The sequence below is a fragment of the Drosophila sechellia genome, chromosome 3R (genome assembly GCF_004382195.2).
Source record: "Drosophila sechellia strain sech25 chromosome 3R, ASM438219v1, whole genome shotgun sequence".
NCBI lineage: Eukaryota > Metazoa > Arthropoda > Insecta > Diptera > Drosophilidae > Drosophila > Drosophila sechellia.
In genome coordinates this window covers 29,524,660-29,550,169 of record NC_045952.1, presented here as the reverse complement: position 1 = coordinate 29,550,169, position 25,510 = coordinate 29,524,660, and the positions used below count along the sequence as shown (strand labels likewise).

The window sequence follows — 25,510 nt, the reverse complement described above, 5'->3', positions numbered from 1 at the left end:
GTTTCGCCATCTTCGACTTAACAAATCAGCCCGCAGCTGTTTCTAACGTGCACCGCAGAAGTTTGGATGCGAATGTGGGCTGCACATGCAACCGCCGGACAGCAGAGTCCATAAATATAGGACGAAAATGAAAAATAGATTGGTTCATTCCGTACAAATTAGTTAATTGGGAGCGAAATCCTTTATTATTTACCATTTTTAAATAAGACACAACCTATGCCCTAGTATTTTTACCTCCATTGTTTGTCTGCAGTTATGTATTCGCCCATTGAAATGTTTTACACACATATGAACGAACTTAAACTAGCCGACATTAGTGCATTTTCTTGGCAGGCACTTAGCCAAAGAGAAAATGGAGAGAAGTGTAAGTAACTCATCCAATTCGGCCTTGCAGCGAGGTGAGAAGGATTCTATACCGTAATAAGCCTGGCTTGGCTAAATGATGCCAGCTAAATGCCTGCACTTTTCGGAATAGAGTATGCCCAAGTCAGCTTTAGACGGGCCAACTTGCATTTGGAATTTCCCAAGTAGCTGCAAAGAACCAAAATAAAAAGAAAAGAACCACAGCCAGTGCAGCGCAGAAACGGAAACGAAATAAGGTTAAAAGCCACTTAAGACTCGGGCAAGTTAATGTGGCACATAACTCAAGTGAGTCACATGTTTTATTGTGCACAAACACACACACACACCCGCACATACAGGATGCAGCCAAGTTGTGCCAGGGTCAAGTCGAATTAGCCAAGAGCATCGCTTTAATCGAATGCCAGAGGCGGGAAATTAACATCGAAATTACAGCGATTCTAGTGGAAACTAGGCCAAACATCTAAACTGGACTAAGTAACGAATAAATACAAAATTGTATTTGCCTAAGGTTATGCTGGGTCATAAATTAAACTACAAAAAATATCATAATTGAGTCTTGCTTAAATATTAAAAAAAAATATTATAAAAATTATCATAATAACATATAATAATGTAAATTTATCTTATCTAAAGGGTTTTTTTTTCGAATTTTATGCCCTTAAGGAGCCCCACTCCGATATGCTTGTTGTTCATACAACCATTTGATGACCCATTTCGGTGTGCCTAGGAATCTGTGTGTTTGTGGTAATCCCTGAGGCGTGTTATTCAAATCAGGAAGAAGGCAGTGGAAGCCAATTCCCCAGTTTTACTGGTACCGGAAGATAAACCCTGGTGCTCCCACTTTGCCACTTTGGTGACTATGGGTGTATCCTGTCTGCTGTCTCGTGTGTATTTGTATGCGATTAGCGTTAAACCGCTGCCAAGCAATTCACATGCAGACGTGATGTACGTTGTTAATGATGAAGGATGAAGGATCTCATCATCATCATCATCGCCAGCATCAAGCTTGAAGTGTGTGTCGCACACCTAGTGACCAGAAAATCCGAAAAGGGAGAAAGAAGCAGACCAGATGATCGGAAAATCGAATGAATCGCACTTTTGGCCAGGCCCATTAATATCTGTCCATATGCAGGCCCAATCGGGCAGCATTCTTTTTGTCTTTTTCGTGGTCATTTATTACCGCCCGCCATCGATTGACTCGCCCTTGCCTTTGGCCATTTCCATTTACTTTTTATCTCTACGCATGCACTGTGACATCTCGAAATTAGGACATCATTAGCAACTGTCGATGCCGCCAAAAGAAAAGCCCTGATAAATGCCGAACAATCCCACTACATCGCGCCCATCTCTCACTGCGGACTTTGCGGTCGACGCCGCCCCACTGCGCCTGGATTTCCCATTTTCCGATTTGGGTTTGGTCTTCGCAGGGGAAAGCAAAGAATTAAGCCGCCCTTAACACAATTAGTTTTTAAAGCTGACCTAAGGCGGAATTAAGGGTAAATTAACGTTATTGTATGCAGAGCTGATATTTACGTATGCAGCGAAAAAATGGGTCTTAAATATTTGATGTAATGAGAGAATGTAAGGGAACTAAAGAGCAATGTGTTCGTACGGAATTTTTTAAATGTGCTTATTTCAATTGATGGGTTTAGCCATTTACCGGGGTGATTTCTATTATAAACGAAATAAAAGATGGTTTTTGAGTTTAGTGTTCCGTTTTTTATGCAGCTTATAACCTAAACATTCAACTTTTATAACTTTTGGCTTGTTGAAAAAAAAATTTTTTTTGGCCAATTTTCGATTTTTTGATAAGGGGTTACATCATCAATATTTTCGAAAAATGTCAAAAAATAAAATTTTCAAGATTTGAAGACCAGTTAATTAGGAAAACCATTAGGACCTTAAAACTGTACGACTTTTAAAATTTTGACGATTTTTTGCCTTGTTTTGACCAAAATACTGATAAAGTGATCCTTTTTTCGCCGTTAGTTTTCATGAGAAGGGTAAATCGATAAATATTTTTTTTGGAAAGATTCTGCCACCTAAAGTGTATTTGCTGAAAGTTAGCTAAAGTCAAATAGTATTTAGCAAAATACCCTTCGAGTGACGTCAGCCGTCAGAACAATATCATGCACTCGACACAAATTCTGAAAAATGGATTTCCAATCGAATCGAGAGGGAAATTAGATTTATATTTCCACTGGCAGTTGCCAACTCGCATCCTAACACAATTTGCAATGGCCGCCTATCCGGAACCATTTCTATGCTGCAAATTTGCTCTGGTGGCTCTGCCCCTCAGTCCTACAGTCCTACAATCCTACAGGACTTTAGTCCTAATGATGGCCGCCGGCCAGAGCTCCACTCAAAGCTGCAGCCTCGCAAGGCCAACAAAACGGCGCAAATCTAGGAGGCGGCACATGGCAACACTTCCGGCTTAGAGGACGATGTTTCTGATGCAGAGCAGATGCAGAGCAGTTGCTCCGGGAAATGTCTTGTTTTGCTGCAAAATGCAAATGGGCGGGACGCATTGCCCTTTGGCATCATCGACGTTGGCAAATCTCGGCCGGAAGTAACAGCAACAAATGAAAAATGCCTGCTGCCTTTGGAGAGGACACGATTTCAATATGCAGATTTTACCCGGGAAGCAGCCCAAATGCAATTTCGAAATGTTACAAATGCGCTCAGGGAGAGTCTTGTGCGGTTTTTAGTTTTATTAAAAAACACACACACACACGAGCTGGCGAAAAGCGGACGGTGGCAAAGCGTTTCAACCAGCAGCTGACCCTCTCATAAGGGGAAAATAAATTGCTTTTAAGCGACGTGTCCTGCCCTCGGCCCCAAAGGATCTCGCAAAACTAGCGCGCGTGTCGCAATTCGCAAAATGCAATAAATAAAAATTTCAGCGATGCATTTGAGCGCGAAATACGTGCCCAGTCACTCCTTCTACTGGCTGGCGGGTTATTTAATTATCCTTTAGAGCCCAGGCTGTTGCAACACTACTAACTAGACATTGCGTATGCGCCCAGTTGGCGCCCAGTTGGCAAACATATTTCGACTGCCGCATTTAATTAAAAATGTCCAGTTTACATAATTAATGACTACTGTATCATGGAATTATTATTACAAATTAATGGAATTTTCGTTGGCGTTTGGTTTTCGCCAAAGCCATGGAATACGTAATTAGTTGGATCCGTCAAGTGAACTCGAGTCAGTTCAACCCTCCGTGAAAGTCTCCTAAGGAGCTTTGCTGAAGACATGAGGAAAGGGTCCGCGGAAACACCAAAACTGTGTACCCAAGCGGTCGGAATACAAATATTTACTTTTACCGTGTAATTGAACTTTTGATAAGAAGTTCTGGAACGAACACAGCTTCACTTAACCCAGCTTCATTTTCGTTGATAGTAAAAAAAGATACAATTATTTGAATTTGTTTAATGCAACCAATTCTGGCAAAATAATTATTATTAAACTTTATACTGAATATTCGGGTATATCATATTACACAAATGGTTTATCGATTGATATCCTTTTCTCTTCATTAAAAATGAATTAAAGTGTCGTAGTATAAGGTTTCGTGTTATGTAAATGACATTTTTGATAGCCAATACCGCCTTACTTCTCCTTACCCAAATATCCAGTGAGTCGCTTAATAATGGCTATTCCTTTTGCCTTTGCCTGCTTAATGGCTTGTCATAATCGTTATCAAGTGGCTGCCCCGTTGTCTTGACTATAATTAGCCTCCTTGGACTCGGTCTTATTTAGATTATTGCACACCATTTGACTTTAACACACGAAAGGACACTCGGCCCTATTGACAAGCCATTAATGGCGATAATGCTCGAGTGCCAGCGAATTGAAGGCGGCAGGTCCAACATTGCGTATGCGCAACGCCACCAACTTTGGGCCGCACGCACGCGACGCATAATTCATAAAGCGATAAAAGTGGAGAGCACATAAAACGCCAACGGGAAACTTTCAACAATAAACCGGGGGATTGTAGTGGATGCCAGGATTCCAGGTTTTGGCCAAAAATATGAAGCAATCAAACAGACAATAAATGAAGCAAAGGAGTCGCGACGTCGAGCTAAAAGAAATGCAATCAAAGCAAAAAGTAATCTCGGCGATAAGTGCGAAAACGTGTCAAATGTCCTGGCCAGGGGCGGAACAGGATGCTCCTGCGAGGGGGCGTGGCTGCAACTGTCATGGAGCAGCTTGCCAGCATCATGGAAGTCAATAAAGCGTAACAATATTTGCTGCGCGCTGAAAACAGTTGACAAAATGGCGACGACAGTTGGAGCAGCAATATGAAAATATTGTAAATGCAAAAAGTTGGGGCGGAACTTCACCTGCCAGAGGAGAAGGGTGAAACCATCAGTGCTGCGATTTTTTGAACGAATCCATATCCATAGTGACTTTGCGATTTAAACTTTAACGGCAGATAAAATTGGAAAACAGAAACATCTATAAAGTGCGTTTTTCTTTAGACGTGTTTTAGTTGTTAGCATGGCATTTATCGACTATTAATATATGTATCTCTTTTGTTTGTTTTTAAAACTATTGTTGTTTCTAAATATTTTGCTGACTTGTTTCTTTTCTGATTTAAGCTAGGCGCCGACAGCACTGGTGAAACAGGTGCTTCTCTTGTGTTCGCCCGATGTTTGTTTTCGTGTTTGAGTTTTTGGAGCTGCCGGCGGCACAGTTTGCATTCCCCAAATGTTACCAGCTGTCAGCTAAAAAGTTGCGGAGTTTGAGTTTGGCTGAGAACTTTTTTTGGCCAGGCCAACGCACATTTTTGACGCATTAGCACCGGCACGGGCACGGGCAACCCTCAACTCGTTACAAGCCTCAAAATGGCATTTTCCCAACCCCAGCACAGATACACACACTCGAGAATCGACTCGAATTTCCATAATGTCTGCCATGAAAATGCGATCGATTTTCGTGTGTTCGAGGGGGTGTGTAAAGCAATGTGAGTGTGCCAAACAGCAGGGAAAAAGACGTAATGCTGCGGGCGTGTGTATGCGAATGTTCCTATGAATATCTAAAAAAAAGACGACATGGCCAAAAAAGTCAGGTCATTGGGTGAGTGGGGAAGTGTGGGAGTGTGGGAGTGTGGGCGACTAATGGCCCGAAGTAACCAAAAAATAAGCTGAGCGAGTTACCATGCCCAGCATTAACCCCCCTCAACAACCACCTCCGCCTATGAAGCCCGCCCGGTAGGCGACATCAGCAAAGTGCCAACGCTGTATATATATATATTGATCACGAGCTACCATGCCAGCATAGCCTCGTCCCCCGCTACCTGAAACTCTGTTGCACCCGATGATGAAATCGGCATGAACACACACACACACACATATTCACACATACTGCGTGGTGGCGACGCTCTCGACGTTGAAATTAACATGAACCTACACACACACATACACACTGCGTAATCGCGACGTCCTCGTCTAGACTCGCTATCTAGAACTAACGGGATCAAAAGCACTGCTGCTTGCCCGTGCGTATACATTAAGAATAAAGCTTTCATCATTCTTGATCTTGACACCAAACCGAGCAGTTGATTTATTTAAAGTGGCAAATATATATAACCTACATATATCATAAGTACACAATAAAGTCATTATTGACTCCCATCACATCAGCCTGGGCAGCAACTAACTAAGAGTAGAGAAAGGAGGACCCCCGATCCAACGGAGGCACCCGTAACTAGCGCGTATCAAAGCCGTATATAAATACTTTTGCACAGATACCACGATGTGAGTGTACAAATGCGCTTTTAATGGCAAAGGATTCGCAAATGCCTGCAATCAAACGAGTGTCCTTAGCAGGATGCTTGACAAAATGCTGGCTGATTGCTTCTCCACCGCCGCAGCGCAGTTGATGGAAATTCCAGTGAAGCGCAATGAAGATTGATGGATTTTCAGTATTTGTCAGCGAGAATCTCCCCTTGAACTCAACTCCTTCTGCGCAGAAAGCTAATAGGTCGAAAAAATGTTCGGTAAACGGCAATGGCACGTGTTGGCCTCAGAAATGCCTTAAATTTACATTTAATATGACAAGTCGGCGCTGACGTGCTCGAGCAAGTTTTGTAGCCATTTATCAAACTCTAGGCTTGATATTCACCTGCCCCTCTTGGGCGCCATAAATGGCATAAGATTTCGGGCAGCTAAAAGCTCTGGACACTTAACTAAATTAGTGATATCATTCCGCACGCATTAAATCAGGCAAAAAGGATGAGGTCGGGGCATCGGAACCCATTAGCGTGAATTGGCGAGTGACCGGCAGCTGCGGCTCATATGACAGCTCAAACCTTATGGCCACATAACCATAGGGTGTATATACTGGCATATTGACACACTCGCACAAAGGGCAAATCCAATTCCATCGCAGCCGAGCAGCTCAAACCTCAGCTCTCGCCTGCGGCCGCATTGTGGTCGTTGCTGTAAAGCATTTTATAGGCAAATCGATTTTTGTCTAAAGTGCCACAAACACGCACGTCGGCAGCAGGATAACAATAACAGGACTTTTGCAACAGAAGCAGATGAAAAGCTGAGGCAGAAAAAACAACAATAACGCGACTGGTCGACTGGTTGCTGTGAGTGTATTAGTTGAACAACTGGCACTACAGCCACTCCGAGGAAAAGCCTCGATAATCAATTTTGAATCAAAATTATATACTATTCCTTACATTGAATTGAAGCTAATACTATATAATGGGATAATTGGGGTCTAACAAATTCAGAAAAACTGAACTGCTTTTTTGGGTTGTTTTATCAATAAGATATAATTTGAAAGCGAATGCAGTACATTTTTTTTGCCGTGCTGTGTTTAGCTGCAGAAGCCTTAAGTTATCTGTTTGGTTTCATCTTTGCTTTAAACTGAGAGTCGGCTCCGTTTCCCCCTTTCGTCGAGCATCTTGTTTGGGCAAATTAATGAGACCCATTTGCAGATTGATGTGCTGCAATTATGCTTCGGGACCAAGTAGCATAAAGCACTTAACGCACTGATTCTGATTAAGTGAGCGCAAACACGACCGGCGAGGCTGCGGAACAGGAGCTGGCTTTAAGGTCCTGGGAAGAGGCTTTAAAAGCAATCAGCAGTGGGCTGACAACGAGGTAGACCGACTACTGACTACCAACTATCTATCTATCAATGCGGTCAGCTGGGTGTCAATCAAGGCAAATGCCAATGCCAATGCCACGATGCCAAGGCGGGCAGAACCAGACGAACCCCTCCCCAGGGCCCCGTTCCCATTGTGGCCTCGGCTTTTCTATTCTTTTTCCTCGCTTTAATGATCGCTTTGACAATGCCTTCAAGTGCGAGGACGGCAACAAACGATGTGGCCCATCTGAGGAATGGGGACTGGGAGAGCAGAGAGACTGTGGCCCCGGGCTGAGGCCACAGGACGTAGGACATAAAACATAAGGCGCAGGACTTGAGACCCCGTCTTTGTCTTGGCGCCTCAAGTGCTGGATAATGAGTTTGATTCTCGCTGCAGCAATTTCCCTAGGCTCTGCGACTATGTCTACGACTGTGGCTGCCAACTAACTGCAATGTAATTAAAGTCATGTCAATGCCGACCCCATTGGCAGGCATTTAAATTGAAGGGTCGCCAGTGCACCGAGAGAAATTAAGCGGCAGCAGCCAAATATATATGTTAAAATATTCTTTCATTTCTATTTGAATTCCACAATTTTGTAGTACCCAAGTCGCAAGATTTCTAAAATAGCAACCCATTTATAGCTGTCTTAAATGCCGTAATTAATTGAATTAACTCTTACTTATAACATCAAACATGACAGTGTCCTGCGAACGTTGCTATTGTTACCTTTTCCTTTGGAGCAGACCCTTCTAATGAGAAAAGTTCGCCATGTTTCCCTCTTCTTCGCCATAATTAAAGGGTTGTCTGGGCCAGGATGCCGACACCCGATGCGATACGCCCCTTGACTGCCTCAATTCATTAGCAATTTGTGAACGTGGCCAATACAAATGGCAAGTGACTTGCGGTTAAGCAATCAGAAATCATAAATCACGGCCAATTAGTGGAGGACTACTCCCTTAGTCTATGACTCAGGCTCACCCGCGCAGCCATGTAGCAATATCAATAACTTAATTAAGATAAATGCGAATCGCATATACCACATAGCCTGTAGTCACACTAACGCTCCCATAAACTCACCCACCCACACACTTGCCAAAGGCGCGTGGCCTTTTCGGGGCGTTGATTTCCGCTAACTGAATACACTGACGAACAAGGGAAAACATTAGCCCATTCCGATTTTAAGTCAAGTCCCAGAAACCTCTTAGACTTAGCTTATATCATTGATACCTTATAATTAATTGAGTTTGAATCCTTGGAGTGTGAAAAGTATTTGTAAAAAGAGTTCTCTATCAGCAGTTCGGGGAGTGTAGATTTTGGCTGCACTCGCACGCTGGAGCCTGGGATCTCTGAGCCTGTGAAATCCATGTACGCATTAATGCGACGCGTGTCCTGCTTGTTTATGCGCCACCAACAACAAGCGGCCTCGATTAATTTATGTATATCTCACTACGGCTGTGTGGGAGGGCCACGCCCAACGACTGAACGGCCATGTCCGATGTGAAAAATGGATAATTAGTTAATTGCGGTACGTGGCAGACAAATGTGGGGGATTTATGTATTTTAGTTATTAATTAAGTGCGTGGCTGTTAATATGTTTGTGGGAGCACACATAGCCTTGAAATGAATCGCAGGATATATTGGGTAATATGAGAAAATATGCCAGGGAGAGTGATTGGGTTTCTTATGCCGGCTCACCATTTAATTGTCGTTTGCTAATGAGTTTGTGTAACTGTTGACTTGGCACTTGAACGCTACTTACTTGATCTTCTCCCATATCTCCTCCCCGAAATGCTTCAGCACCAGCAGCTCCAAAGCGTAGTTAACGAAGCCATACTGCGATTGAAGGGAAAACAGTAACCGATTAGTTTTTATGTTTATGGCTGCTCTTAAACAAACATCAATATTTTCACTCTAGTGTCTGGTGTATCTGGCCCGAATGATCCATGTTGCCGTACTGGGCTCTTTCGAATCGTAAAAACAGGAGCTCTTGGACTTTAATTACATTCCCGGACGGGACACAAGCTTTGATTCGAGTCGATAAATTTGAAATATGCGAAACCAATAGCGATTGCGCATTTTCATTTCGTTTAAATGTATCCGAAAAGCAATCAATTTGATTTGTTGTGCGAAATCAAACCCTCAAAGGGGGAAAGAAGGAGGGGGAGGCAGCAGACATCAGACATACCTCTGCCATCCAGATACGCAGCACAATCAATCGCTTCCGCCGGAAGTAATACTAAACAAGCAAAACACTTGAAATATATTTACATACATTACGCATACGTCTAGTTGGCCACACATGAGGCTTCATCCTCGGGCCGCCAGTGTGTTTTCGCTTTTTGTTTGTGTCTGCTGTTGCCTTTCGGATTTTTTCCTGCTACCCGGGCTCTCAGCTTTGCTGTTCGGTTGTCTGATGAAGATGTATCTAACCGATATTTGATGTTTATTGCCTTTGTTGTGCGCATTGAAATGTTGTGGCAGTGCAGGAGAAGAGAGTCCCAAGTGCCACACGCAGAAACAAGTAAAGTGAAATGATAAATAAGGTTGGTGGAAATGCTCCGAAAATCACAATCATTGGATTGCATATGTCAGCTCGAGGACTCTCTTAGGCAGCTGTGTTCATTTGAGAGCGAAATGTGTGATTGTAATGTGCTCTATTATCAGTTTTGATTGATTTTTTAATTAAATGCCACTTACCATTTTAGAGCTTTTTTTCTCTTCCGGTTTTCGCTTAATTGAAACGCTCTGCTGGCGTATTTAATTCACTTCACAACGAATATGTTCAAACGCATATCACAACTGAAATTGGACACCAGAATTCAATATTGATATTGCAATTTATTTCATTTTCGCGATTCGTCCGTCCGCCGTACGACTTTCACTGCTCCCCTGGGAGCGCGACAATGAAAATGTAATAAATTATATTTGTTTGCCCAACCGATATGACTGCTATGATAAACACAAAAAGTGTAATGATATTTACAATGTAAACACTGCGGTTTGCGCAATAACGAGCGGAGCATGTGAAAGTGGAAATATATGAGCAGTGCTTTGGCAACGAAGGCGTTGGAGTGTTATTATTACACCGCTGCCATTTATGAATATTTTATGCGATACCGAATCGGGCTTGCTTGCAGCCATTCTGCCATGATTATTTCCACTTTTTAATCTTTCAGGCCAAAATACGAAGCCTAACTTTAAGCGCCTACTTTAATCAAATATTTAAATGAGCGCAAACGAAAAGTCGGCCCAAGTGGCCCGGAGCATTTCCCAAACTTGGCAGCTACAATTTTTAGGGCCATTTCTGCTGCCACGCTGTTACATCTGCATTTTTGCGGGCTATACAGCGGTGTATGTACATATGTGCTGTTTGTTGCATGCCACATGCAACACGTGCGGAAGGCAAAGGCAACGTACACCGATGCACCAATAGAAAGGCACACCAACAACCCGCAGCTCAGCCATCAACTGGGTCACAATTTAGTCGAGGTAAATGGGGGCTTGGAGTCCGCTTGGCCGAATCCTTGGATGCCCTGGAAGTCCCCTTGCTAAATAAATGACAATTTAAATTTTGTGAAAGAAATGATAGCCCATCATTCAAGTAGAAACTATAGATTATTACTTCTACATCTCTTCAAATAATATAATATTTTAATCTTAAATACCATATGAATACGGATTCCTTGACTAATTTAATCGCAGAGTAGCGCCAAAATGGCAGAATGGCGTTTTTGAAACAAAGCTACAAAGTGTGCATACGTCTGGTTAATTACACAAAAGTCGGGCCAAAACAGGTAGCGCACAAACTTTTGGCCAAGAAATTTATGCGCCACGACGAGTGCAGGGCAATTAAGGCACTGCGAACGTTGAGTTCTCGCGGAGTTTGGAGCTTGGGCTTGGGAGTTGCCCAGGGAATGGGTCGCCTTGGGGCAGGATTGGCATAAGCGAGTGGAGCACAAAATGGCAGCCCTGGCCGGAAAAGTTACCTCCAATTGAAAAGAGGAAAACTTGGCCTGCAAAGCAATGATAAGTTACATGGGGAAAAGCACAGTGAGTGAGGCGAGGGAGAGGGATTTCCACCTGCCAGCCGGCAATGCTTTAAATACTTTAAACAAACCAGCCAGCGAGCGGAGAAAATATCGATTTTCGCCCATCTTGGCAGACATTTCTGTAGCCCATTAGGAGCCTCGTCATAAGATATATGAAAGTGTACACGAGTACAATGTGTACATGCCTGTTGTTCGTTTGGCCATTGGTATGTAACTGCTAGACTTTTTCCGTCCCATGTTTGCTCACTGCGATTGCCAAATAGGGAATATTAATCAGGAGAGCGTTCCACCGGCAATACCTATTTGCGAATGACCTCGGGGCCTCTGACATCCTTCCAATTGAGCGAATTTTAATTACGTGCAGCATTTGGCATTTTGATAACGGTAAGGCACTGTCAACAGAAGGTCCTTGTGCTATTTTCGTGCCAGTCGAGAGAGAGACAAGAGTGTAAATAAGTCTCGATTCCCAGGGCTTTGCAAATTGTTTGGCCAGGCTTATTGGGGAAGGGGCCAAAGTTTCTTCGATGCGGCCATTTGTCACTGCTATTTGGCGATGACGGGCAAACCATTTGATAATTGCGACAAAATGACGCCGCTGCGAAAGTAAAAACAAAACGATATTTACTCGGCCCAGTTGAAAAAGTCCCCTTTCTTTTTCCCCAAAGGCCCGTCGTTCCGCCTGTCAATTTAGCGCTAAACTGACAATAACTGAGTTAATGATGAGCCTGCCATTAGGCCGGCGCAAAATGAGGCACAGTGCACACAACATGGCCACGGAACGGCCACAGGATGTGGATGCCGTGCTCTCCGCAAAAGTTGAGTTTGTACAGTGAAAAATAATATCATAAAGTCATCAGCTGGCCGAGCGAAAAAATATTTTACTGCCTGATCTAACTGAAAATATTCTATAGTTATTAACAATTATTTTATATTTATTTGTTTGGTTAAAGCAATTAACGAAATATAAGGTTTCCCAACAACTTATTATAGCATAGGCTAATGAATTTAGACCTTGCTTTTTTTTGTGCAGTGCATCTTTTGGGTAAAGGGAACTGAGCGGAAAATGCGGCAAAAGCAATTGTACATTCAACTTGGTGTCCGCCTGGGCATTTATCAAATATAATGGTCATTCACTATCGTCCCACCAACTAAAACAACTGTCAGCAAATTGCCGTGGGCACGCAAAGCTAAATGTCTAATAAACTTTGACATATTGAGGCAAATATTTCTATTTGGCAACTTTTGCAGAGAGAATCGCAGAACCTCATAAATTAAGGACAATGATAGCGTGAACCAAAATATCCGTCCGGGAACCAAAATAAATTAGAGCGCACAGAAGTATGCTTTAATATCCGGAGCCAACTGGAATGGCATTGTGTGTGTGTGTGTGTGTGTGTGGCGCATTCGCCTATGTATGATTCACAAAAAACAAAGCATGTGTGTGTGTGGGAGGATAATTTACATTTGTTGGAGCCGCGCGATTCCTTTTATTGGACGACGATTCGCTCGGCTTTTGTTTATTTGAAACTTGTGATTTATCTGTGTGTCTGCTGCTTTTTTTTAGCTTCTTTCTCCGGGGCCTGCTTTCACTCCCGCAATAACTTTCCACTTTCACTGGCCGCTTCGTATGATAAGAAACGCGAAACGCGCGCGCGACTTTTCCCAAGGAGTTTGCCCAGTCCGCTACGATTTTCCGCCGCACTCTGTCCGCCGGAGTGAACAATTCGCCTGAATCAGCCGTCGACGACTGAGCGCTTCCTGCCGAAGGAGCGCCGTATTAAAGGCGGCTCGCAGGACACTTGTCCGCTTTTCCTTTGTCGACTGCCACCCACTCAGCTGTTTGTTGTTGCGTGTCGTCGGGAAAGCTTTTCGAGACCAGAAGCTCGCTCTCGAGCTCTATCTCGCTCTAGCATCTTCGGCTACCTGCCAATAGATGGCGTCTGCCTGACTTAAAATAAAAGTATATAAACTAAAGGTTTTAATTATAGGTAGTAATTTTTTTTAATTTGAATAAGCTAATTATAAATTATTAATTTACCCATTCTTATAATTATACTAAATATAGTGATTGCAATAATAAATCATAGATATTATAAACTTTATTTATAAAAGCAGATACATTTTGGAAAGTGTTTTAGTTTGATTTGTTGGATGCGGATCAAATCACCCGCTCAATTTTCCCCGGCAAGTGTTTGCTTTGCATTCGCTCTTCCAGCGCCACCTCGCACCAACTTCCGTTTCCGGCGTTATTTATTGCCATTCTTATTTACTTTCCTGCTGATTTCTGTAACTTGCCGCCTCAGTCAATGGCTCACGCATAATTTACCTACGACAATGGATTTTCGGGCAGCTCCAGTCAAGCAGATGAACATTTCGGCGCTCCAGACGTAGCAAATAAATTAGAGACACTTGCAGTGCAAGTGGTAAACAGAAGTGCTCGTACGGTACGGTAATTGAAATTGAATGGGTGGGCGATCCGTAGTCTGGTGGGTGGCGGGGTGGCAAGGTCGACCAATGGGGCGCAATGGGGTGTGGCTAAACAAGCACCTGTTAGCGACAAAACACCAAGGCAAACCCACTCGGAAAACCGCAACACCGGCCGTTGCAGAGTGCATCAGTCGGATATTCATGTGCGCTTAAGCGCTGCATAAATTAATTACTCTCCGCAAACATAATTAAATGCATTGTCCAAGTTTTAATTGTGCTGGCTATTCGCTCCCCAGCACCGCGGATCGCACACAGGTCGAAAGAGCACGCGCCAGCAAAGGCAGAGGCATTTGCTCACTGACAGGACATCGCTGGCGGTGACGTTGGAGGAGGAGCAGGAGCTGGCATTCAGGTACGCAGGTATCATAGTGAATGCGCTGCCTGCAGACTGTCAAAATCATTGTCAGTCTGCCGGGGGCTATGGCTCTACACAATCACAAAAACTACGCCGAGATACCCCTTACCCTTTCACCCATTCATGGTTACCACGAAACCAAAAGGATGGCAAAATACTGACAACGAAGTTTCAAATACCCTAAGGCACAAACTTTAAAAACAAAATATAGGGATGATAAATGTTTTTAGCTTACAACAACGTATCCCAAGTTATAAAGTTAAGGTAGGCGAAAGATTACCGAAGACCTTCTGTCCTGGACACTTGAGGTCGTAACTAGTCATCCTTTTGATTCGGTTTCAGTTGGGTGGGCACTGGTAAGGGAGCTGTGGATAACCGCGAGTTAAAAGAAGCCAACTCATCGAGAGGTCCTGCCAACATTGTGCTGGGGAAATGGAGCGCGTTAGTTGCAGGAGAAAAATACGTACAGCCCCTGGACTCTAATCAAGTTCGGTTGCCAGAAGATGACAATCGGGCTGGCATTTAATTAAGAAGCCGAAACGAAGAAAGGGTTACCAAACTTTGCTGGCATCTCAATTGCTATTGCTGCACACGCCATCTGGGCACGAAAATATTCCATTCTGTTTCGTTTTTTTATTTGTTTTTTTGTTTTTGGGCGGTGCCCAGCGGGCGTAACTAGCGCATTGAGACAAAGAACAAGTGCATCAGGATAATCGCATCACACTTGAGTAAATAAATTCCTGAAGTGGAACCAACTTTGCCGGAGCACTCCGCACAGCCGAAACATGTCTTCTATGACAATGAAAAGAAGGACCCTCTGCAGCTGCTTCGTCCTGCGTCTTTTTGTGCCGCTTTACGTGCCAGTGATGATATTGCTTCTGAGCCAAAACGAAAACTGGGGAAAAATGTTGCCATAGAAATGAGTATTCCAGCTTTCATTCACTCAAAGTAGGTCAAACGACCAATTTTCAAAATAATTTATGGCCTTCTTAAGCACTTTTCGAACGCCCAACTCAATAATACTTATTCTCGATAGCTCGTTTAATATTTAACTACCTAGAATGGCCACCACAAATGTGTTGGTATCTTGCACTACTTATTAACTACTAATTTACAAGCACACGCTTACCAAGCACAAATTTCATATTGTTGGAATATTTAATCGCCCTGAGGTGCAGACATTTGTGATAATGCTTCTCAGTTGAGGTAAATAATATCCTTGCCACATCATAACATCTCTCAATTGTTGCATCTTCCACTCGCATCAATAATAATTGAATCCAAATACTGCCAGTTGACCACAGCTTAGTGATTTGCAAGAACTGTAAACCAACTGCCAGAGGTCACAGCTATCTCATTAATCTGCGTGGATTGCAGCAGGGTTATTCAAAGTTCTTGAGTGGTAGAATCAAAGGTAATGCATATGATTATAGATGTAGTATTAATTCTACAATAGCAGGGGTGAATGTCATGAATAGCTCGAGTGGTTTTTCTTATCAACTCGACAACTCACAGGTGTATAGGAACAGTAGTACACACAGAGCAATTCATCAACTACAGCTCTGCTTCATCTTCTGCCGCCGTTGACAGATGATGGGGGTTCGCGAGAGTCTAGACTCTGAATTGTCGGAAAATATTCAGACTCGTTTCTACAAGCGCGCGCGAGTTCTCCAAACTCGAGTGGGGCTACTCAGAAAGTGAAAAAATATCAAGTGATCATTGACGATGTTGGTGGCAGCCATTCAAGTAGCGCATCTAATTATTCACGCCGTTAATTCCATCGACGGATTGGATCTTACGAGCTGAGAGGAGAGCACTGGCAAAAATTACGTGGCTTTCGGTATATTCAGTTTTTTAGTTTTAAAAACTTAAAAACAGACAAATTGTATCCATGCTTTTGCTGAATTCTTCAATTGAAATGCTCACCTTATCTCTAAAGATAAAGATTTCACAGCTTGAACAAGAGAACATTATTTTGTATCTGAATGTAAATATTTGAATATCTCTATCTCTACCTTCTAGCTGTTAGTAAGGTAAGTATCTAAAGGTGGCTGCTTATCATACATAGTCATTGTTGTTGACAGCCTCTAGCTACCATTCAATGCATGCATATGCTTATGGCAACTAGCAACTCAAAGTTGGTGTTTAATTATCGTTGCAATTTTAAAATCAGAGAGAATAACAGAAACATTCAGAAATGACACCCATTGCTAGCCAGAAGAAATAAAATCAGATTTTTAATTTATTTGTAATTCCTATTAGTTTTATCGATGCATGCAATGCTGTTAAAAAATGGGCAATTAAACTTTATCCATTCGGAGAATCTCACTTTTATGCGACAAACCAATTATCATTATCGTTGGGTGTATATATAAATTTGATAATTACCATTTAGCTCTTTATCAGGGCTATATGTTTTTTTTTTGTTTTTAATTAGGAAGTTCCCCTGATAAAAATGTGATCAAAGTAAACAGAACTACTGTGTATAAATAATACCCATTATGAAAGGGGTTCGTGCTATTTTCAAGACTTTCGCTGAGCTTATTGTATTCAAAGATATTTTGAAAAGTATTCTTAACACTCAGAAATAACGCACCGTTCGACCTTTGAAGATGCTGCAATTCTTATCGTCGACCAGAGAACCAGTTGACCTTGAGCTCCGCTCGAAGTAGACCAGCAATTCAAATACCCAGCTAGAACAGTGAGGAAAGTGGCAATTCTTGCAGGCCCTATTTACAGGGATGAGGAGAGGAAAACTCGTTTTATCGCCACTCGCATTTTATCTCCGCCTCGTCAGTCGATCGCGGAGCTTCGGGAGTGCGACATCGCAGCCTGCGCTTGAATTGGGTAAAAATAGATAGCAGTATGCTGCTGTTTCTCTGGTGGATTGCTGGCTATATAATACTCGTATCTGGAGGTACGAATGCCCCGCTGTACGCCCTGGATCAGCCGAATGTGGCCCGGTGTCTGGACTACTGCCACCTGAAGAACTTGCGATTCCTCCTCTGCGTGGACGCAGATGGTCAGCTGTCGCACAATCCCTACAAGGACTGCAACCGAGGATTCTGCAAGGCCGAGGACTTTGAACTGGAATACGAAACGGAGGAGGGCAAGGAGAAGCGAATCAATCGCGTGGAGAAAACGAGAGTTGGGCAAAAGGCCAATCTAAGGGATCTATGCCTGAATGAAAGGGGAATACCCATCCGACGGAGGTGCCAAATTCGCAATGGGAATAGAGTTTGGCAGAGCTTGGATCACGTGACCTGTAGGTCGGCACCGGAACTCAGCTCAAGTATAAACCTTCTCGCTGTGAAGAGCCCTCCGGATATGATTAGCCAACTGAGTAACCTCCTGACTCAGACTCAGGAGAAGCTGGCCGCCGCCGATGTCTTCAGTATTTCGGAGATATTCGATTCCCTGGTCAAAAAACCGGAAAGAAATGCTGCAGTCGTAGGAGACTTGATGAAGATATGCCAAAAAGTGATGTCTACAGACAATGAAACCCTTCGTCTTTCAGCAGACGCTAATGCAACAAATGCCCTCCTTAGCAACTTCGAGGATTATTTGGATGAGCTCAGTCCAACAATTTTAAAGTTAAACAGCACTATTTTTGCAAACAGCACTGAGTTCACATTCCATCCCTTTTTCGACATGGGTGTTATTGTTCTAAAGACGAGCGAACTCAGAGTATTCTTCGTGGATCCAGAAGTGAGGAATGTTAGTGGGATAGTGAACTTCTCTGGTGGCAATATGTCGCATTTTGAAATGCTTCACCTATCGGATAATGAGGAAGATATAAGGTCCATGGAGAATCTAGAAAGTGCGGTCTTTATTCCCGAAAAACTATGGAGTCAACTGAAGAAGAAGGGAGCCTCTTATTTAGTTTTTAAAGTCTATACTCGAGATGCACTCTTTGTGGAGACGGAAGAGGAAATCAAACGACGGCCAACTAGTAATGTTATATCCATAACAATACCAGGATTGAATGGTGAGTGTGTTGAGGAAAAATTATGGCAATTATGTTGTAATTCAAAAATCTTTTCTTAAGATAACAAGCTACCTGGAAAGTTGCCATTTTTCCTGCGCAATGCAAAAGCGAATGAAACTCAATTTGAAGGAGGATGTGGTTACTGGAACTATGAGACCTGGCTTAGCGATGGAATATCGACTTGCGGTGTTGGCAGCTTGGAAGCCTCATCGCACCCAGTGATCCTCTGCCATGCGGATCATCTGACCCAGTTTACATTTCTACTGGGAGTCAACAAAATGCAGGCAGGTCTGGACACCAATAAAGAAGATGATCACTCCTTGGATGTAATCACCAATGTGGGCTTGACCCTTTCTCTGCTGGGCCTCCTAATGATCTTTATAACTGCAGCCGTTTTTAAGAGCTTCCGCACCTTAGCCTCCACGAAGATATTGCTGAATCTTTGTGCTGCCCTGGGTCTTCAGTTGCTCTTCTTCCTGATCCTCAGTCAAAGCCATTTGCTGGAGCAGCTGGAACAATCTGAGTCGGAACGATGTACCCTGGTTGGAGCCGTGATGCAATATCTACTCTTGGTTGTCTTCAGCTGGATGTTTATCATTGGGTTTCTGCAGTATCAAAGATATGTGAGGGTCATTGGAGTTAATCACCCACGGCATTACATACTAATGTCGGCTGTGGCGGCCTGGTCATTGCCACTTATACCCACCTTGTTGGTGGTGTCTCTGGAACCCGGTTCCTACAGGCCCAATAATTCCTCAATGGACTATCCCATCCTCTGCTATCCTTCTGGCTATGGCTTAAGTCTGGGAGTCATACTGCCTATTGGTGTTATCACGGTGGCCAATGCAATATTGGTGGGATACATCTCCTGGAGTGTCTATACAGCCCTGTTCAAACGTGACCTAATCTTCAAGCAACTGGGCCTATTCGTGCTGCTCTTCTTTCTTTTGGGAATAACTTGGATTTTTGGACTGTGTACATACTTCGATTTCGGAAGGATCTTCGCCTATTTGTTCTGCCTGACAGCCACTTTACAGGGATTCGTTCTATTCCTTTACTTTATAGTATTTAACAAAGAAAACCAGCGGGCCTGGTTGGGTCTATGTTGCAATTCGAGCAAGAAGAGAAATCAGGAAACTATACAAATGCCCACTGACTCGATTTTGCAAGGCCTAAGCCATTCATCAACAAACAGTACTAGTATTTAAGTACATAAGCCTACGTATTATTAAGTTTATGTTAGGAAAACAAAATGTAAATAAATTCTACATAGTACCTATACATTGACTTGTAAGTTGTTGTGGATAATCTGATTCATTTTCCTGTAAAGCAATACAAAAACTTAGTTGTGTGCGAATAACTTTCACTCATAACATAAAAGGTATACAATTCACCATAATGTTTGCTGGCTGATTATACAATCTTCAATCTCTAATCTTGGTATCCATGTCAACCGGTTATCATACCCCTTGCGTAGAACATGAAAAGTAAATTAGGGGCCAGTCATCAGATAATGAATCATCAGACTTTTCAAATAAAACCCGAATGTAAATATTGGGGTTCATTACATTACCAAAGAACTTCCAAGTTTTGCCATTTTACTGCTGAATAAATAATATCTGTCAGTGAGCTTTAGTATAGGCAAAACCATAGCTTTAAGTCTTGCTTTCCAAACTTAGTCTAAGACTAAACCCAACAAGCGAAGCTTTAAGCTTTTGATTACAGCTGCCAGATAAACGTTAACCGGTTTTGAATACAGCTTTTAACCGTTTCGAACCAAGTAGTTCCCCGCTCACTTCAAATTTATGACTTCTAATTTATGTAAATGAGATGACAACTTAGTTTTTGGTGAATGTATTTCATAGATTACGACGGCATGTGGCTGAGTCTTAGTTTCGGATTTATTGGATGCGATAAGGTCGGAAGTCTTAGTCACGGACCCCGGGATGTGGTGGCTTAATTTAGATTAGCGAACTTGGGCCTTAACATAAACAACTAAACTATTGCTAGACTAGCGCTAGGAACCAGTAAGCTTAAAGCCAATTAGCCAACTACTGGTTGGGCATTAAGTATCGGGTGTCGGCATTCCGCCGGAACTTGTTTTCGAACAACAAAAGGCAAGCCGCCGCCCAAGATTCATATATCAGCCTCAGCGCTTTATCACCAGCAACCGCAGCGGTATGTAAGAGCTTCCGGGTACCACATCCTTGCCCTCGGGCAGGAACTTGTGCGCGTAGTCCTTCGGAGTGGGCGTGTTGGGCGGCAGGGCGTAATCAAGGACGTTATCCGAGGCCGCGCCGGAAATGGCGGGCGTGGGAACCACCCACAGGTGCATCGCCAGCGGTTTTCTCTCCGCCGGCACTTCCGATTTCCCCAGCTGCACATTGGCGCGGCGGGAGAAGTGGGCCTGCTCCGCCTGCTGGAAGCGCTCCAGGTGACCTTGGATTATCCGTCGCAACTGAGCCATCGTGCTGGGCGGGGGCGTGCCATAGACATAGGCTCTGGCGGGGGGGCGTGGCAGGTAGTCCCGAGCAGAGGTGGCGGCACTTGCCACCGCCATTAGGGTTAACAGCTGCAAGACAAATTACACTCAATTAATAATATATTTAAATAAGCAAGATAACTGCGTCCGAATGTTTAACCTTTTAAAACGTTAATGCTTTTAAGCGCCAACCTTGGTGTTGAATAAACACGCAGCCTTATCTTAAAAGTTAAATAAATTAGTTGCAAAATTTTTAAAAACAATACTCTAAAGGTTGACAACTAGTTGAGTTCAGTTGAGTTTGAATGGGATCGAACATTTATTATTATTTTTTAAAAGTCACTAAAAACCCATTACTATTTTCTATAAATAATTGAATAGCAAACGGATTAGAAACTCGTAAATTTTTTTATGAATCACGCAAGAAACACATTGGAAAATATGAAACCAATTCGAACTAGTCCAATTTATGAATAGCATTTGTATCCATCTCAATTTCCTTTCGGCTGTAAGCTTACCCAAACAAAAGTCCTGTACATGGTCCGTAAATTCGTATCCAACACGTTGTTTTCGAGGGGCAGTTCCCACTCTAAATTTTCGACCGATCTCCAGTTAACTCAGCAGCAAACTGAAGCGGTCCGAGCTTCTGCTCCGGCGACTCGCTTCAAGTTCAGGGTCTAGTCTCATGCATTTACATAATTTCTACCAACTAGTCAGCGAAGCCAGTCGCAGACATTCTCCGTTCTCCGATCTCCATTCTCTGATTTGTATAAAATCTGATTCTGTTTTTTCGGCACTGGCACGTGATTTATGCATTTGGCAGTCCAGTTGGATCGATCACGAGGTGCCCCCAGATCTGGACAAACGAGGGTCCAAGCCCCTGGGAGATACCATCGCGATCTTTGCCATTTTTTGTTGACCACCAAGGAGATCCAAGTGATAGATTTGTGAGTCTCGTTTTCAGGCTTAGACTTTGGGGCGACTCTATGACTGTTCACGCCATTATAATTATGCAAATTTGTCTTGATTCGGCTGCATAAATCAACTTTATGAGTGCTCAGTTTACATGGGCTCGGCTCTTCAGCTAGTAATTTGCATAAAAGTTTCTATAAAGATATATTAAGTGTGTCCAGAGCTTCCTTTGTAGTGCGTTCATAATAGCAATCGATGTATTTATATTGATTTTTAATCGACGCCTCTTTGTGCCAACAATGCGCATTAAAAGCGCGTCGATCGTTTGTCTTGCCATTTGATACGTCTAGAGATGTGATTCTCTAACATGGTTTTTGATCCCAAGATGGACAGACAGCCACAAAAGAAACCATAATGCGATTCATATGCTAAGCCATTAAATTTTGGTCGTGCAATAGTTGTTCGACCTGCCTGTGATCGATTGAGATGTTGAAATGGCCGATGATCAATCGATTGAGCAGATTAACATATATATACCTCGCAAACCGGTAAATGATCTTTGAACATTTTTATGACTACTCGATTGATTGTAAAATGGTAATCAGCAGAGCAGAATAGGAGCAGTCGCTGAAGTGTTTTTCTTTTGATCGATTATGTTAGTTAAACTGTTTACAATCACCATAAATTAAGGTACAAAGCTATTAGTTACATCTTAAATCCCCCTGGATTTCTTTGCAGAGCTTAAATTAGCCCTTTTACCTTTTCATCCAATATACATCGTTTGTGGCTTCGGCTTCCGGAAGTGGGTGCAATTTTAGTTCTTGCGCCAAAAGGTTGGGGTTAATATTCGATGAGTCAGCGAAACGGAAACGGAAACGCAATTAAAGCTCAACGACTGCGACTGGCAATCAGCTTGTGGCTGCATTACGTAATTACGGAGTTGCAAGATTACGTAAAATGCAAATATCGACTCGATTGCATTAGCATTTTGATTTATATGCAAACGGAGGGGTGTCTGCATACCTCTTTCTCGCAGGACTGCGTGTAATTACTATGTAAATTATTTATGCAATTAATTTAGCAAACTCGACTCAACTCGGACTGGCACTCAACGCGAACGTGGCCCACATGTCCGTCGCCAAATCCATATTGATGAGGGTCGTTTCCGGCTCAGCTCTTCGCACTCGTTCATATTTCATATGCCGTATGAGTTCTACAAGGGGCGCATCATAATCAGCCTAACCACCAGCTCTTCTCCTAATTTTTCTGCTGATTTGAGTCCAGCTGGCGCTGAGTGCTAAATCCTCTGTCACATACGCTCCACGTTTGGGGATTCGTCTGTCAAAAAATAAACAAAGAAGGCGGCTCACAAAACATGGAAACGTGGCCGAAATGGTCAGGCATGAATGCTACGTAATGAGTTTGATGGGCTTTTGAACCAAACCAAATTGCAGACAGGCATTTTATTTTTATTCCGATACCGATTTCGATTTGATGATGCTGCCAGGACTCGGGGATGGCAAGGGGATGCATGTAGCAGCAAATTGAGTTATGGCCCCGGTTGCCTCATATTTTATGCATGGCAAGGGCAAGAGAATTGCTTTCCAATCGACTTGGCGCACTCCACTTAAGACCCACTTTTGCCCGTTTTCCAGGGAGTGGCATCATTCCAGCCTTTTGGGTGCGGAGCGTCCAGACAGACCCATTACCATTACCTAATCACCAATCGGGATCGTAATATGGATCATCGACTTTATACTGCACTGGCACGACATCCTTTTCGGCTTCTCTCCTCAGCTTTTCAGTGAGGGCAATCCAGATGTTGAATGAACTTGTTGGTCAGCGCGAAGCTAATTAAGATAGTTTGCCGACTGCAGTCAATTGGAAAAGTGACAGAACTCTCCGTGGGCTAAAGTTCGACATTAATAGAGTAGCGTCTGCGGCCCAGAGGCATTGGTTTACCTTTGACCTTTGGCCCCGTTCATAATTTATGCCTCCTGGCCCGCTCGACAACTCCCCGCTGGCAAATCATTTATCATAACGCAGAGCTGTGCCTCAAATTTGCGACTGACAGCGGAGCCTTTCCATTTACCACAGGAAAAATAAGAGCCATTTTGCATATTTAATAAGTTTATGCGCTTTGTGCAATAATCCCCAAAGCCACATACAATTTTCGCTGCGGAAAATGAAAATAAATGATGCTTAAAGGGAATGGAAAAGTAGGTGAAAATTTTTTATTTTTTGCAGCATTTTGTACGTTATACTTACAAAAATGCATTTACTTTGGAAAAAAAATATGAGAAAATAGAGCAATCTCAAAAAGAAAGAATGCTACTACATTTAACAAAGTAAACAATTTTGAATTGGAAAAACGTTTGTATTTTTTGTATTGGCGATGAGATCTAGAATTCCTGCTAATCTAGTACGTGGAAACTTCTCGTTTGCCCCACATATTTTGTAGCTATCAACCCATATCCAAGTTTCAAGTGTTCTGCTGTATATTTTTATATTTTACCAAACGATGGCGCGTCTGTACGATTCCCGCACCACGATCTTTTCACCGGAGGGCCGCCTCTACCAGGTGGAGTATGCGATGGAGGCCGCCTCGCAGTCGGGCACATGCGTGGGCATCCTAGCCAAGAACGGAGTGCTGTTGGCCACTGAACGAAGCGTTGACAAGCTCATGGACACCAGTATTCCCGTGCCAAGAATCTCGACGTTGAACGAGGACATGGCCTGTTGCGCCACGGGCAACATGGCGGATGGTAACGTGCTGGTTGCCCAACTGCGATTGAGCACCCAACAATATCTTGTCAACTTCGGTGAGATGATTCCTTGCGAGCAGTTGGTCAGGAGCCTGTGTGATATCAAACAGGCGTATACGCAATATGGTGGCAAGCGACCGTTCGGGGTATCCTTTCTCTACATGGGCTGGGATCGCCGCTTCGGGTTCCAGCTGTATCAGTCCGATCCGAGTGGAAACTACAGTGGTTGGAAGGTCACCTGCATTGGCCGCAAGTCAGGGGCAGCCATGGAAATGCTTCAGAATGAACTATTCAGCAAGGGTTACGTATGTCCTTCGCTCGAGGAAGCCAAGGACGTAGCCATCAAGGTCATGGGCATGACCTTGGACAGAGGTAGCTTGACCCCCGCAAACCTGGAAATTGCTTCCATACAGCGTTTCTGTGACACCACTGTCTTTCATATGTTAGAAAAAAACGAGATCCACCGCCTAATCGAAAAGTATAACATTTTGAAGAAGCGGGTCGTAAGGCGAAAATATTTTAGTCATTAGTTACTTTCGAAAAATGTTTATATTATGTTTGATTATCTGTTACATTTTACTACAACAAAATGTTACAATTAAAATTCAATTGTTTCCTAACCAGCCAAACCTCATATATTCAAAAAGTATTCAAAATACTTCGACCACCAAAAAGTAGAAAAGTATGGGTACAGACAGTAGAATCATGAGAGCTTTATCTTTTTATATGCCGCATTTCACTCCTGAATTATTTATAGCATGCAGTTGTTTTATGAACTAAATAAGCACACTTTGTTGCATTTTTTTGGTTCAGTGTGCAGATAAGCCAATCTCGATGGAGTTGTATGAAAATGCGGCAACACATTCTCATTTTGACGCAATTCCCGGGGGCCATTTTGATGCGGTGTGGTTTTTAGCGACCATACGGTTTATTTATATACACATTATGTGAAATATGCAAATCGCAGGCTAGTAAAACTGAAACTGGACGGGAATAGTAGC

General features: G+C 43.1%; 4 protein-coding genes across 4 annotated transcripts in view; 2 read left to right on the top strand and 2 right to left on the bottom strand.

The window, feature by feature from the left end:
* The window catches only part of LOC6612950 (guanylate cyclase soluble subunit beta-1), a 43,774-nt gene extending 30,494 nt beyond the window's left edge, over window positions 1-13,280 (bottom strand). The window contains exons 1-3 of the mRNA XM_002037406.2: window positions 12,983-13,280; window positions 10,169-10,270; window positions 9,231-9,304 (exon numbers count right to left, since the gene is read on the bottom strand). Coding sequence (XP_002037442.1) covers window positions 9,231-9,304; window positions 10,169-10,171 — 77 coding nt within the window. The 5' untranslated portion in view covers window positions 10,172-10,270; window positions 12,983-13,280. The remainder of the gene's footprint in view (window positions 1-9,230; window positions 9,305-10,168; window positions 10,271-12,982) is intronic.
* A 3,865-nt stretch (window positions 13,281-17,145) lies between these two features.
* On the top strand, window positions 17,146-19,631 carry LOC6612948 (adhesion G-protein coupled receptor G2). Its single transcript, XM_002037404.2, has 2 exons — window positions 17,146-18,350; window positions 18,411-19,631. The coding sequence occupies exons 1-2, from the start codon at window positions 17,228-17,230 to the stop codon at window positions 19,556-19,558; spliced, it is 2,271 nt and encodes a 756-aa protein (XP_002037440.2). The 5' UTR covers window positions 17,146-17,227; the 3' UTR covers window positions 19,559-19,631.
* Window positions 19,632-20,229: 598 nt separating this feature from the next.
* LOC6612947 lies at window positions 20,230-21,467 on the bottom strand. Its single transcript, XM_002037403.2, has 2 exons — window positions 21,351-21,467; window positions 20,230-20,922 (listed from the first exon to the last, which is right to left on the bottom strand). Exons 1-2 carry the CDS (start codon window positions 21,369-21,371, stop codon window positions 20,500-20,502), a joined length of 444 nt encoding a protein of 147 aa, XP_002037439.1. The 5' UTR covers window positions 21,372-21,467; the 3' UTR covers window positions 20,230-20,499.
* A 2,609-nt stretch (window positions 21,468-24,076) lies between these two features.
* Window positions 24,077-25,236, top strand: LOC6612946 (proteasome subunit alpha type-4-like). Its single transcript, XM_002037402.2, has one exon. The coding sequence runs from the start codon at window positions 24,266-24,268 to the stop codon at window positions 25,037-25,039; it is 774 nt and encodes a 257-aa protein (XP_002037438.1). The 5' UTR covers window positions 24,077-24,265; the 3' UTR covers window positions 25,040-25,236.
* The last annotated feature ends 274 nt before the right edge of the window (window positions 25,237-25,510 follow it).